The 14,842-nt window shown below is 33.2% G+C and overlaps 2 protein-coding genes and 1 non-coding gene across 4 annotated transcripts; all 3 read right to left on the bottom strand.

Moving 5' to 3' along the window:
- Window positions 1-3,256: 3,256 nt before the first annotated feature.
- LOC102593749 (syntaxin-61) lies at window positions 3,257-9,121 on the bottom strand. Of its 2 annotated transcripts, none has more exons than XM_006342523.2 (8): window positions 8,960-9,121; window positions 6,246-6,311; window positions 5,650-5,763; window positions 5,170-5,283; window positions 4,887-5,080; window positions 3,805-3,895; window positions 3,623-3,688; window positions 3,257-3,508 (listed from the first exon to the last, which is right to left on the bottom strand). In XM_006342523.2, the coding sequence occupies exons 2-8, from the start codon at window positions 6,297-6,299 to the stop codon at window positions 3,398-3,400; spliced, it is 744 nt and encodes a 247-aa protein (XP_006342585.1). In that variant the 5' UTR covers window positions 6,300-6,311; window positions 8,960-9,121; the 3' UTR covers window positions 3,257-3,397. The 2 variants fall into 2 exon arrangements, with proteins under 2 accessions (XP_006342585.1, XP_006342586.1); XM_006342524.2 differs by having other exon boundaries at window positions 8,965-9,121.
- An 877-nt stretch (window positions 9,122-9,998) lies between these two features.
- Window positions 9,999-10,071, bottom strand: TRNAA-UGC (transfer RNA alanine (anticodon UGC)). The gene has a single exon. It is a non-coding gene; the product is annotated as a tRNA-Ala (tRNA).
- A 1,020-nt stretch (window positions 10,072-11,091) lies between these two features.
- On the bottom strand, window positions 11,092-14,550 carry LOC102593423 (probable LRR receptor-like serine/threonine-protein kinase At2g16250). Its single transcript, XM_006342522.2, has 4 exons — window positions 12,555-14,550; window positions 12,342-12,467; window positions 12,168-12,190; window positions 11,092-12,079 (listed from the first exon to the last, which is right to left on the bottom strand). Exons 1-4 carry the CDS (start codon window positions 14,459-14,461, stop codon window positions 11,469-11,471), a joined length of 2,667 nt encoding a protein of 888 aa, XP_006342584.1. The 5' UTR covers window positions 14,462-14,550; the 3' UTR covers window positions 11,092-11,468.
- Between the last annotated feature and the right edge of the window lie 292 nt (window positions 14,551-14,842).

The following is a 14,842-nucleotide window of genomic DNA, read 5'->3' as shown; positions in this document are numbered from 1 at the left end:
ATTTTTTTTGGGATAAGGGTCTGAAAAATACTTCAACTTTGATCGGATTTGCTGTTGCGATACTAAACTTTCATGATAACCTATTACCTCCTTAGACTATTTAATACCGTATTTTAAACATATATATTTGCCCACGTGGACATAAAAAATAATGCAAAATTATAAATAGTAATGTGTCCACGTGGGCACATATATACCTTTAAAAATACACTATTAAATAGTTTAGGAGGTAAAAATACGGTATTAAATAGTCTAGGGAGGTAATAGGTCCATATGAAAGTTTAGTATCGCAACAGCAAATCCGACCAAAGTTAGAGTATTTTCAGACTCTTATCCCTATTTTTTTCCTCTCTCATTATTTTTATATAATAACACCATGTAGATGTTATCAATATTACTATACTAATGTTTATGTGGCTCTATAAAAAAAAAATTGTTGTTTTAATTTATTTGTTCTATTTTATTTTTTAATTTATTAAAAAAAAATACCTCTATTCTTTTAGTTTTTTGGTTCAATTTTTTATTTGATGTTCGATATTTGTATTGGGAACCCGACTATTTTAAATTTGTGCCGCATAGATCTCCATTCAGAGGAAAGCACTTTCTATCAAAGATTTTTTCATATCTAAGGCTTGAACTCGAGATCTCTAGTCATAAGTTTTAACTTTTCAGACCATAAGATTAATTGACATTTTAATACATTCGACATACTTTAATATAAAGATATAAGATTTAAAAGTTTTTTAAATTTTTTTTAATAAGTCAATAAAATAGTTAACCAAACACAATAACAAATTTGTCCGTCCTTCCTTGATCCCTCTTATTCATTCTTCTTTATTTCATCATTTTATTGTGTTTTCTGTTCATATTAAATTTTTGTTATGTATGGAAGGATAAGGTAATTTAGAAATATTTATTTTTGCTGAATATTATAAATTTCTTGTTGTGGGTCCTTTTTATAGTCAAAAGATAATATCCATAACCATTCAATATTAAGGTTCATATTGTCCAAGATATAGCAAACAATTGTTTAATTTCAGGATGGACTATACTATAAACTTTGTTACACATTCAAATATTCAATAGTATATTTTTAATATATTTTTTTGTCAAATTAGAGGTCATATTCATGTGTCATCTATACTTTTGCTCCTATTTTGTGTCTATCTTTAAATTTTATCCCTTAAGACAATTTTATGTTGAGGCATTAATTTAAGTTGTGTAAATAATTTATGTATCACTAGACATAATTTGATTAATAAGGAAAAATCAACTTATCTAAATGATAAAAATAAAAAAAGTAGTCAATTTGGAAGACAAATCATTTAACTAAATGCATATTTATTACTTCAACAATAATAATAATAACATATTCAATAAAATTCTATTAATTAAAATGAACTTTGAAAAAGATAGAGTATATAGACTTATTTTGTCTTTACATCTTAAATATAAAATCAGTCCATGTGATACTAGTCCTCCTAAATTGATGACTTCCAAATTCATTATTTTTTTAACATATTCAATAAACTTTTTAAAATATATATATTTAAATTATAAACCTAAATTATTAAATTTTATCGAACTCATAAATTTTACTATAGCGCCCACCCCATGTGTTGTGTGTGGAGTGGGGGTGAGAAATTTATGTGCATGAAAAGAAATGTTGATGGTGATGGAGGCCAACAATGAGGATGGGTGATCACATTGTAAACCTTATCTACAAGAAAAGAATGAATTTGAGATTTACGAGGTCGGTGGTATCTTCAATTTTTATTTCAATTAATGAAAGTGATGTTTTCAATTTACACCTTTTATTTAACGATATTGGTTCATTATTGACTTTGTAAAAGGATAATTTAAGGGCAAATGACAGAAATCACATACTTTTAAGGTAAAATTATCATTTGTCCTTATAAGTTTATAATTATAGAAATCCCTTAAAAATTTAAAAAACGGATACAATAATATAAGCACTGATACATTAATCTGATGCGCGAGATACAATAATATAAGCGCTGATACATTAATCTGATGCGCGAGATACATTAATCGTTAAGTAAGATACATTACATTTTATACATGATATACTAATCTGGTGTACATTTTATACATGATACACTAATCTGATGTACATTTTATACATGATACACTAATCTGATGTACATTTTATACATGATACACTAATCTGATGTACATTTTATACATGATACACTAATCTGGTGTACATTTTATACATGATACACTAATATGATGCGCAAGATACACTAATCTGATGCGCGAGATACACTGATCTGATGCGCGAGGTACATTTTATACATGATACACTAATTTGATGCGCGAGATACACTTGTCTGATGCGCGGGATAAACTAATCTGATGCGCGAGATACACTAATCTGATGCGCGAGATACACTGATCTGATGCGCTGATACATTAATCTGATGCGCGAGATACACTAATCTGATGCGCGAAAATGAGGGATTTTGAAGATTTGTAAAACTTATAGGGGATAATGGTAATAAGTAAACTAAAAGGTGAAATTTTTGTAATTTTTCCATAATTTAGCTATATTATCCTTTAAATAATAATAAATATAATACATTGAAAATTGTAATAGAGAAACGAATATAATTAATGATAAGAGTAAATTAAAAACTAAATATGAAATTATAATAATTTCATAAAATGAACAAACATTGTTGGACGGAGGGATGCTATCCAACGTTAAACATGATCCTATTCTATTTTCTTAATCAAGTGTATCATTAATTAAATGTTTTTCTATAAAAGTGTTATTCTGACTTAAAAAACTTCTAAAATAAGTTAATTCAAACAGTGTTTTACTCTTTTTGAGCTTTTTGTAGTTTTTCAATAACAATTACTATGAAAAATAAAATGAAAACAAATAATTACTTTTATCTGGGATATTTAAAATGACAAATAATTTTATATACCCATTTTTAAAAATTAGGATAAATAATTTGAGATAGAAAAAGTGTTTAAGTAATGTGCTTAAATTATCTTAGTTTCACTTCCGTCATCTTATCCACCTCTAAGTATGTCGACACATCCACATCAGTATTCACGACTTTCATCTTCTAACATTATTATGTTAGAGTTTGAAAGTAAAATCCAATTTTAAAATTTTACTCTATTCATCCCATTTTTAGTATAAAAAAACAATCCAATAAAAAATATACATTATAATGTAACACACTTAAAAATGCTCAACCCAAAAAGAAAACATTTGTAGTAGTGTCAATGCCAAGATTTCCAATTCATTTATGTATGCTGTATACATGCCAGTTTCTTCCATAACAATACGTACATAATAAACTGGGTAGACAAAACCAGAATGAATTGAACAAAATTATAAGAAAACAAATTATGCTAACTAGGTCAAGAAAACCAGAACGAAAAGAACAATAAATAAAACTATCAGAAAACAAATCATCATCATCTGTCCCTTGACGCTCGCCTTCTTCATTACCATGCCAATCTTTTTCTGCAACAAATTGTGGTTTCTATGCGATAAGAATACTATAACAGCGATAAATAAAAGTTATTGTTGATGCGGCTGATTTAGAAATTTGAAAACTAGAGAAAAACTTTCAGTTACCTGAACGAAATCCAGACGATTGGATGTACTGTCCATCTCCGTGTCCAACTCACTTAAGATCTTCTCCTGCAAGGAACATATATTGATTTTAACTACATTTTGCTTCAGAGGAGTTTAAGCAGCTGCAATTTGTTGAGTTACGAGAAATTCAAGGAACTGATTAAGCAGGTGGTAGCACTCACATGTGCAAGAAGTTCATCATGTATGGTGAGCCCAACATCTCCAATTCTGACTACACTGGCACTAAGCTCGTCTAGTTCTTCATCCTGTTGCCTGCATAGGGCATCCAATCTGTTGTTAGAAGCTATGTTGCTCGGACTCTTCACTTTTGGTGCCGCACCCGTGTCGGCACAACATGGGTGTGGGTGTGGGATTCGTGTCCAATTTGGTCAATCTATTTTGGGTACTTTGACAAAATCGATGGGGAAAGTCCGGACAATTTTAATGATTTCTGTAATCAACAAAAAAGCTAAGGTGAAATTGAAGGAAATGGAATACCTTTAATATAGAAATTTCTATGTCACTCCTTTTCCTTTGGAAGATTCTCCTCAAGTTCTCCACATGATATCTCGTAATTTAGGTTTTGTAACTCCAATTTTTTAGATATTTTAATTATTTTTAGGCGAATCCCCGCACCCGTATCCATACATGGATCCATATCCCCGAATCTTAAAAATTAGATCATGAAGGATCCGACCTTTAGATCCGCACCCGTATCATTCACCCACACCCGTGTCCGAGCAACTTAGGTTAGAAGTGAACGATCCAGAAAATAGGCTTTTTGAAAGTTAAATTTAAAACCTATAAAAATGCCATAGTGATAGTACCATATCAAATAGACTCAAGATTATGCTACATCCTCTAAATTCTAGATTAATTGAAGTCTTCTCAACATAATTTAAGTGCTGGCAAAATTATACAGCTAACACCTTTAATAACAGGTACTAAAGGGTAGTCAATACAGCATACTATTCCATGATAAATAAAGTTGAGTAGACAAACTCAGAAAGCTAAAAAGACATGGCAGAATGGTTATGACGACAACATAAAGATCTTAGAGAGGTTGATGATACATATCATCATCCCCACATAAATAAAATCAAAGGCTAGGATTCCACAGTAAAGATTGAGAAAACATTAAGATGTCTCAGAAAGATAAATGGATAGGTGCGTGCAAGATTTTCAGTGAGATTGGAACAAAAATCAATTGGTAATAAAAACATGACAAACAAGGATAGATGCAAAGAAATGGAGGGAATATTACCTCATAAGAAGTAATTGTCTATCTGATTCTGATGATATGAAGTCATCATTATCTCGGGCATTGTATGCATTGGATCTCTCTTTCTGATCAGAATCTGGCAATCTCAACAGTTCTCGCCGCATCCCACTCAGATTAGATGTACTTGTCCCATTTGACTGTTTTCCAGCTACTACAGCTTTCTTCATGCTTCCCACCTGGTTAAAGGCAATTTGAAATCGTTTTTTATTTTAAGGAACCAAGGAACAAAAGAATATATATTTGGCATCAACAGAATCAGTTATACTTGAGCACGGGCATTGCTGGTCCATCTTCTTCTCTTATCAAGCTCAATATCATTAATACCATACCAAGAAGGATCTCTTGCTGCAACATCAATTGTTTTGTCCAATTCATCCACCTTCTCATCAAGAAAACAGGAATTCAGCATTGATATAAGGATATGAAGTAAGTCATAGCTGCAGTAGATCAATATCAAATCACATTGACAGAAGAACAACTCTGGGTATGTTTCTATTGTTCACTGAAAGAAGAACATTTTTCCCTAAGTACTAAAGCCGACAGATTGGACAGTACAAATTCATAGACTGAACTTAAGACAGGTGCAACACATCAAACATGCAATTGTATCTGGCTATTCAAAATTGTTGTTATTCATTCACGTACAGTGCAGGCAATCAGGAAGACATAAAATGAGAATTTTACAGACCAAACAGTGATAAGTATCAATTAATCAAGTTTCAAGGAGCTACGTGTTCGCACATACCTGCCACTCAATGCTCTCAGATGAAGCAAGAAGTTCTTTGGTAAGATGTACTTGCTCACTACTTCCGGCAGAAGTTTGCTCCCATTGATGAAACGTGGACAAGAGCTTGTCAATCTAACCAAGCAAGAATATTAAGAGTTAGTTTGAGTAGTCAACAAACTTGATCACAGATGAGATCCAACAGATTCTACCAGCAAGGGAAGTCTTAGTTTATTTTTTCTTAACAGTAAAAGAGATGAAATTTCTTAGTTTGTTCCGCTTGTTTTTTTATTTCTTCTATGATAATAGACAATAGCCTCAGAAAATCACAAAACCAGCTTGCTTACCTGTTAGGTGTTACTGGAGCACTTGATTTTTAAACCTTAGTCTAGAAGAATTCTACTTTATCTCATAAACACATTACTCACCCCCTCCCCAGAATGTCGAGAGAGATGGAGATAGATACATGACAAGAAACACCATCAACCCTTCATGAATCTATCTCCCATGCAAGAATAAGAACAACACACTAATAAAAAAAACAAATCTTAGACGACTAAGATTTACTTCACTTCAAGATTATTATAACATAACTAGATAGAAGTAGATGAACTTACAGATTCTTGAATTTCCTCCTTGACAATATAAAAAGGATCTTGAGCTGAAGACATCTTCAACACCAACTGTAGAACATTTAACTGGACACATCAGATAATTAAAAACATATATAATACACATAAAAAGCATCAGGAGAAAGATGACCGAGAAGCGAGAACTATATCTTATACCCTGACATTGCAAAGTAGTACATCTCAAAATGCCTTTTCCCTAAAGTGTATTATGACAGAGAGACACAGTGGCAATTTAGCAAGAAGGCCTTTTCCGAGAAAACGTGAAAATTATCAGAAGGATGTATTCCAAGAAAAATAATACTCCTATACATGACCAAAGTGATAATTATCTCCAGTAGGAAGGCATTACAAATATCAAGTGCAAAAACTCAAAATAGTCCCAGACTCCCTTCAGGAAAGAGTTAGGTGTATTTTGGTTTTTGATACATAACACTAAGCATAAATGTGCCTTTATGTTTGTTCAAAGTGAACACATTTGGTCTGGGCTGAAACTAAAATACTTAAACTAATGGAGTAGTGCAAATGCTAACAGACCTATAGTAAATAAGGTGAACAACCTGTCTTCTACAGCTAACTCGTCTGAGAAATGAGAAAAAACGTAAAGAAACCCAACTGAATCAACCTTAACAAGTCCATGTTACCCTTCAGGTTTGTAATGGTAGTTGTTATTGCTACAAGAGTTCCAGATTGCCATTCTAAACCTCTCGAATATGAATTGTTGGTTTTTCGGGTAAAGCAGGTATTTCCAAGAACTCAAAGTTTTCTTTTTAGATAAGAAAAAATTATCCATGAGATCTGAGAATAAAAACAGAAATCTTAACAAAGGAAAAGGGTCCTGCGGAAATCCCCAAATACAAGTTGAGATTTGTCAAAATTTTGGGAAGTATGCTTTTCACAGCGAAATTCCATCCCAATCCAATTGAACTCACAAAATTCAAACTAAACTGATCCTCTTTTGATAACTGGAAAGACATGCGTTTGTGTCTTTCATTTCACGAAACAAGAAAAAAAATATGAATGAGAGAGAGGAACATGGCACTTGATTTCATGGGAATAGACCAGAGAGGGTGAGAGTAAGCTTGAAATAGGCCACAAACCTGTGCTGATATCCATTAAAAGGCAGATGTGCAGTATATATTTGGGCTTTTATATAGCCAAATCGGCAATCTACTGAGCTCCTTGATGCTTTCAACTCTACATTAGTTTATTGCTTTTTTAGAAATTCAAATCATTTGGACATGGTTCGTATCCAAGAAAGCATGGTTCACAAAACTTTTGATTGACATTACTGAAATGCTTAGCCTTCAGGACACATTCAATATAGTTGTGCAAAAGTTCTAGTTAATAGCAAAGTTACCTATTTAAAAAATATATATATTTAATAGCATTAGCTGGTTACATTAAATTGCTTACCTGCAAAAAGAAATGTCATTCAAAACAAAAAAAGGTTTTGAATGACATTTCTTTTTGCACAGCTATTAAACTAAAATCCTTGCACAGCTATATTGAATGTGTCCCAAAGGCTAAGCACTTTAGTAATGTTAATAAAACGAATGCAGACCACGCCCTCTCAGAAACTTCCCATGTATGACTGATTTGCATTCAATAGTTGCTGGAAAAAGAAATTCAGAGCAGAATGCATCAAGGAGCCAACTGGATTGTAGTATTTGGACTATATAAAAACCCAAATATGTATTGCACATCAGCCTTTAATGGATATCAACACAGGTTTGTGTCCAAGGCATATTGGTAACACTCAGATTACAGCTCAACCAGCTAAGGTCGCTCCACATGTTGCTAGTGGTAATGTTCTTCAGGGTAATGGGGACCAACTTGTATCTCTATGCTATGGTCAGAGTGGATGCTGAGGCATCGAATGACGTGGTCATAGATATTTTTACAATTTGTTCTCATGTGGCATTTGCACTTATAGATCTTGGATCTAACTATTCTTATATGTCACCACACTTAACATCTTGTTTGGAGAGGTATTATAGTCCTAGACAAGCTTTTTTTTGTCTCAAATCGAGTGGAGGAGTATCGTTGTGGATGAGACTCTGAGGTCTTAGTACAGATCAAAGACACCGTGAATGACTTAATTGTATTGCCTATGGTAGACCTCAATGTTATTCTGTGTATGAATATGGTGGGATCATGTCATACAACACTTGATTGCCACTCCACGGTTTTGAGGTTTGGTATTCCCGGAAACCACATGTAGAAGTAGAACTTCCTAGAATCCACTCTGGATCGGAGGAGCAATTAGTCAAACTTCTTGAGCTATGGAATTGTATAGTTTCCATAACACAGGATAAAAATCATATCTTTCACGAAGGTGCACAGGATGATCAGTCAGGTTTTCTTATACTCTACAACTACAGTTCATGAAACCCGGGGGATGATACAATACAGAGGTGTTTCCAGACGATCTACCAAACTAACCTCTCGGAAAGGAAGGAGCTTTGAGTTCTACTCTAAAACATCACCGGGTACACATTAGGCCAATATATGATTCGTTTAATTGCAGGATGAAGCCACAAATCAGCCAAAATCCAAATTGAAGCAAAATTAGAACCTAAAACAGCAAATTTCATAGTAAAATCACAAATCTAAGAAACATTGATGCCTAAATTTCACAGAACAAAAAGACCTAAATCAAATCGAACCAAAATCAAGAGCTGCAAAGTATAATTTGTTACCTCACCTCGCAGCAAGACGAAGATGGAGAAGCTAAGGCAGATTGTGAGTAATTGAAGGATCACTGACTTTCTCAGCTACAGATTCAGAGATCCATTTTGATGCTTCGCTATATCGCTGTGATTTCTGTTGAAGGAGGAGTTTTATCTTTCTTTTTCCAAAAAGGGTGATTTTGCTCGTGTTAAAAATAGATATTCATTTTTACTGAGATTAAATTTACTTTCTTATTATTTCAAAAATATATTTTATTATTTTTAAGAAAAAAAATATTTTTATTTTAGCACTGATTATTTATTTCTCAAAATTTAATACAAAACATCAATTAATATAGATAATTAGATATTATGATAAATTTTTTATATTAATTAGTATTACTTTTTAAGAGCGTGTATAGATTAAAATAGACAAGTAAAAATTGCACGAAGGAATATTTATCTAATTTAAAAATATTAAGAGATATTTATTATTAATTATTATTAAAAAAAATGATAACATAAAATTATTATTTAAAATATATGTCAAATCAAACCTGGACAAGTACTAAAAATGAACTAAAGGGAGTATTAAATTTTATGGTTAGGTTTAAATCAAATTGTTCAAAGGCAAAAAAATCAAGAGGAAAATGAAGTAAAAGACTTTGATTAAGTCAAAGCTTATTAAATGAATTGAGAATTTGATTATACATCCTCGATTTTACTTTACTTAATCATGTTGAATTGACACAATTTCAATTTTTTTTTATTAGGAGTGTGTTTTAATAAATTAACATTATTAATGATATTTTGATATAAATATGCATTTCACTCCAAACATATTCTTTAATCCTTATCAACCCAGTGCCATGGTGCAACAATTTAAGTTATTATCGTGTGATTAGAAATCAAAGATTCAACCAATAGAAATGTCTCTTACAAAAATGTAAAATAAAGTTGCAAACAATATAGATTTAATGTAGTCTAATCTTTTTTGAAATTCCGCATATAGCGGAAGCTTAGTGCACCAATTTACTTCTTCTTTACTATAAAAAAGATGGGAAAAAAATGGAGATGCGGGGGATCGAACCCCGTGCCTCTCGCATGCAAAGCGAGCGCTCTACCATTTGAGCTACATCCCCTCATGTCTTAGAATCCCTTCAATAGACTACTTTAATGATATAATATATAAATATGTCATTTTAACTTGAAGCTCAAATGACATCTATGTTCTCCAACTTTGGATGTGCACAAGTAGACACTTAAACTTATATGAAATTGAACAAAGAAACACATTTGTCCTATGTGGTCTTCTATGCAATTTTGTATCTTTACGTGTCATTCAACGTGCATTATGTCATGAAGGATTCATGTGTCTACTTGTTCAATTTTATACAAGTTTAAGTACCTACTTATGCGCGTCCAAAGTTGGAGGACATAGATGTTAGTTGAAGCCAGGTTAAATGACATATTTATGTATTATGCCTACTTAATCGAATTGTTTGAGATTCAGAAGTGGAAATGAGAAAATAACTGCAATATCTGGATTTAATCTAATACAGACATACAGTTCGAAGGATTTTGTAGGTTCATTAATCGAGAAGTTGGTCTATGGACACTTTATAAATGAAAATATGACTTTTAATTTGCTTGTCCTGAATTTTTGATGAATCTGATCAATGATGCTTCACATTTGAAGGTGTTGATAAGAATATATTGATTCTATAATTTAGACGTTGTATATATACTGTCAAAAATAATTTTTATATATGTATAGTAGATGTGAATCCCCTTAGCTTCTCGTGTATCTACTTCTTTATATTTTGAATTCCTTTGGTGAAAATCCTAATTCCGCCATTGGACAACCAAATGACTTTTGCTCATTGTAACTTTCAGGTGCATCTACATGTATTGAGTTACTTGTCCTTATTTAGGCCACCAAGGGATTGACACACTATAACAGTTTTGATGCCCTATTTATCCAATTACAACAACATACCTGATGTAATCTCACAAATGAGGTCTGGAGATGACCGGATGTACGCAGACCTTACTTCTACCTACAATAGAGAGGTTGTTCCCGATAGACCCTCGGCTCAAGAAAGTGCAGGTTTTATTATTCATTTATATCATACTTTTTCATGCAATTGCAAAATATGAGATCATGGAAATGTGAATCTGGATTAGATAGTGTACACTCTTGACACAATTATATACTTGTTCTATCATCACAGGAACAAGAGTAAACTTTTTGAAAATTTACAAAGCACATGAGCATTTGTGACACACTAAAAGAAAAGAGGAAAACAGAATACATGTACATGATGTAACACAACATATTCAAAAATACTGATCCGATTTGATCGGCTGTTGCAGAAGGAAAGAGTTTACCAACCGCATAACATGTGTGTAGCGTGTAGGCCCCATGTCTTCAGAATGATCATAGTACTGCCGCTCATCTAATAAAAAATCAAAGCTCCTGATACTTACAAAACCCCTGCCTGCAGAAATGCATTTGGCATAGATTCGTGCTGGATGGCTAGCTCATGTCTTGTCTCTCTATATCTAGTGTGTCCTGAGGTTCGGGGAAAATCTCACTCGATGATCTCTTACACGATGATGAATGTTCGTTCCCACTGCTAATAGAATGAGATAATCCTACTCTTCCTGACTGTTTCAGGTTCATGCCAGCTTCTTTGCTTATTTGGCCACTAGCATTAACACTATCCTGTGAGCTATGATTCCAACTACCAAGAAAAGCAGCACTCCATGATCGCCTCGATGAAGTATTTCGTAGCCTTATAGAGTTGAAACTTCCTTCCCTAACAACCTTGAACGGGTTCTCAAGAGCTTTCAGGACGCGTCTCATTTCAGGACGTCTAGAAGGCCTCGGATGAAGACATGCTTTGGCTACTATTGCTACAGCCCACATCTCTTCAAGTAAGTCATCATCTATAATTAGAGATGGATCGACTATCTTGGACAGTAGTTCTTTCTCGCGTATAGTGATGAAAGGAAGAAGTTTGTCCAACCACTCCTTGGTTGAGGCATCATCTAAATGACTTACGCCAACCTTACCAGTTACAAGCTCGAGCAAGACCTTCCCGAAACAGTATACATCATAAGTACTGCAACTTGTAAATGAAGATCCTGTCCATGTATAAAGGCAGCATATGAGAAATTCAGATAAATAACTCTATTCAACTATACGTTCTTTTACGAAAAGAATAGTACATACCAGCAGGCTCTCCCTCAGGATTCCTGTTTATTGTCAAGAAGAAACATAATATATCTTAGAACATTGAACGAAAAGCAATATACAGAAATGTAAACACATAAATCTAACTAAATGTCTATTACATTTCTGAAAAATCTTGTATTAGGATCAAACTATGATCATAGTAATACTTACTTTGTCGTGCGGAAAAACTTTGTGATCAAATTCTGGCTATCACCTTCCTGTGCACACACGTTGCTCAAACTTCCCAGCCTTACTTCAAATTTATCGTCGAGAAGGATACTGCTAGCTTGAACATCTCTTCAAGAACCAGAAAATGCAGAATATAATTAGCTTGGTGTACAACATTATCAAACAAGAATGCAACAAAGTGGAAGAAAAAAATACCTATGAACAAGGGGAGGATTACACTCATGATGCAAATAAACTAAGCCTTCTGCAGCTCCTGTTGCAATTTTTAATCTTGTTATCCAATCCAAAGACTGTCCATTTTCGTCTTCTAAATCCGTATCCCGGGCCAACAAATTGAACAAATCTCCATTTGGCATATATTTATAGACCAAAAACTTCTCATTCCCATGATCTAAGCAATGTCCCAAAAAAGGGACAAGCCTATGGTGTGTTGTCCAATTTAACAAATCCAACTCCAACTTGTATGTTTCTTTTTCGATATGGTGTACATTAACTTTCTTGATAACTACGGTGACACCGCCTTCTAATATTCCTCGGAAAATGTCTCCAGTATGACCATTCTTGATAAGATCTGTTTCATTGAAGTTGCTTGTGGCTTTTAGTATCTGATCATAAGTAAATGATTCAATTGAACCAGATGTATCACGAGAGAACTTTACTGGTGCCTGATTATTGCCTCCTTCCACAACAGGACTAACATTCGATATGACTCTTTCGTTTGAATTCCCTCTATAGCATACCTTCCAAAACAATAAAATGACTAGTGCCATAAGCATAAGAACACCAACTCCACCAAAAACTCCAACCATGATAAACAAACGTTTATGCCCGCCCTTCGAGGCTCTTTGCACCGGAGTTTGGATTCCACCATCAACAAAAACTAGACCCCTATCAGCATAAAACTTACTACAATCATCTAAACTCCTCTGATTCAATAACCCCGCAAAGCAATTATCCATAACTCGAACACCAGATTTATCAGGTGCTAGTCCTTGAAAATAGTTCTTAGACAAATCAATCGACTGAAAACTCCGAACATCAAACGTCACATTTCCATAGAAAAGATTATTAGAAAGGTTATATGAAGCACCAGTAACACTAAAATAGGTACTATTTGAAACCACACCAGTAAAATTGTTCCCTGATATATCAAGAACCCTTAAATGATCAGACAATGACCACAAAACATCAGGAACTTTGCCTTCGAATCGATTCCAACTAAGATTTATATACTCCAACACAGAATCATTTGAAGTAAACAAAGTACTTGACAATGCACCCTCTAGCTCATTATTTCCAACTAACAATTTACTCAAATTTCTCATTCTTAATAAACCCTCAGGCAATGACCCTGACAAGTAATTATAGCCAAGATCAAGTTCTACTAATGCAGAAAGATTTGAAATTTCAGAAGGAATATAAGAACTTAAACTGTTATTTGACAAATTAAGTAACTCAAGTCCAAGAAATGAACCAAACTCAACTGGGATTTGTCCAGACAAGAAATTTGAAGACAAATCAAGAACAGACAGATTCTTAATATCTGAAACAGAACTTGGAATTGAACCTGTAAGTGAATTCCAAGAAAGATTAAGAACCCTTAAAGAACTCAACTTTCCAAGTTCTAAAGGAACAGTTCCTGTAATTGAATTGTTAAACAAAGACAGAAAATCAAGATTACTCAAACTCCCTAATGAGGTTGGAAGTGAACCAAGAATTGAACTTGAACTAAGATCAAGTTGTTTGAGTTGAGTTAACTTTTGGCCAAACCAATCAGGTATTGGCCCTGAAAGAACAAAACCTGATGAGTTGAATGATGTCAAGTGAGTAAAATTGACTAAAGAATCAACAGCAAACTGTGGAGACATGTTCCCTTTGTGAATTCTTCTTAGTCCTGTCAACTGAATAGCCACAACTTTGTCATTGTTGCAATGGATTCCAGTCCAATTGGTACAAGGGTTGGATTTTCTTGGCCAGTTTTTTGCTCTGATGCCTAAAGATGATCTAAGATCAAGTAAAGCTTTGTGTTCTAAATTGGAGATTTGATTAGATAAAACTGAGTAAAAGAAGAGGAAGAAGAAGAAAAGAGCAATCTTTAACATTTTTTTGGATATTAGGTGTATGGATATGTTGTGAAATTTATGTCTTCATTTTTTTTCTTATTTACAATTCATATTTGAGGTTCATTTCTAAATATACAGCTGTGATACTACTATATGTATCATTTTCAAGTTGCCATGCAAGTACAAATACCCCCTTTCCTTCTACTTTCTTTTTGTTGGTTGGTTTTCGCTCGGTGTTCGATATCTATTTTTATCTCTTTTCTTTGCTTTATTATTTTGTTGTTGTTGGTTTTTCATTCTATATTCGATACTCGCTTTATCACATTTCTTTTTCTTCTTCTTTCATTTTTATTGGTTTTTTCACTCTATAGTCTGTATACGGTACTTGCAATATTTTTCTTCTTTTTTTTTTGTTGTTGA

Source organism: Solanum tuberosum, unplaced genomic scaffold (assembly GCF_000226075.1).
Source record: "Solanum tuberosum cultivar DM 1-3 516 R44 unplaced genomic scaffold, SolTub_3.0 scf00034, whole genome shotgun sequence".
Classification (NCBI taxonomy): domain Eukaryota; kingdom Viridiplantae; phylum Streptophyta; class Magnoliopsida; order Solanales; family Solanaceae; genus Solanum; species Solanum tuberosum.
The sequence above is the reverse complement of the archived record's forward strand: the minus strand, read 5'-3'. Positions and strand labels throughout refer to the sequence as shown.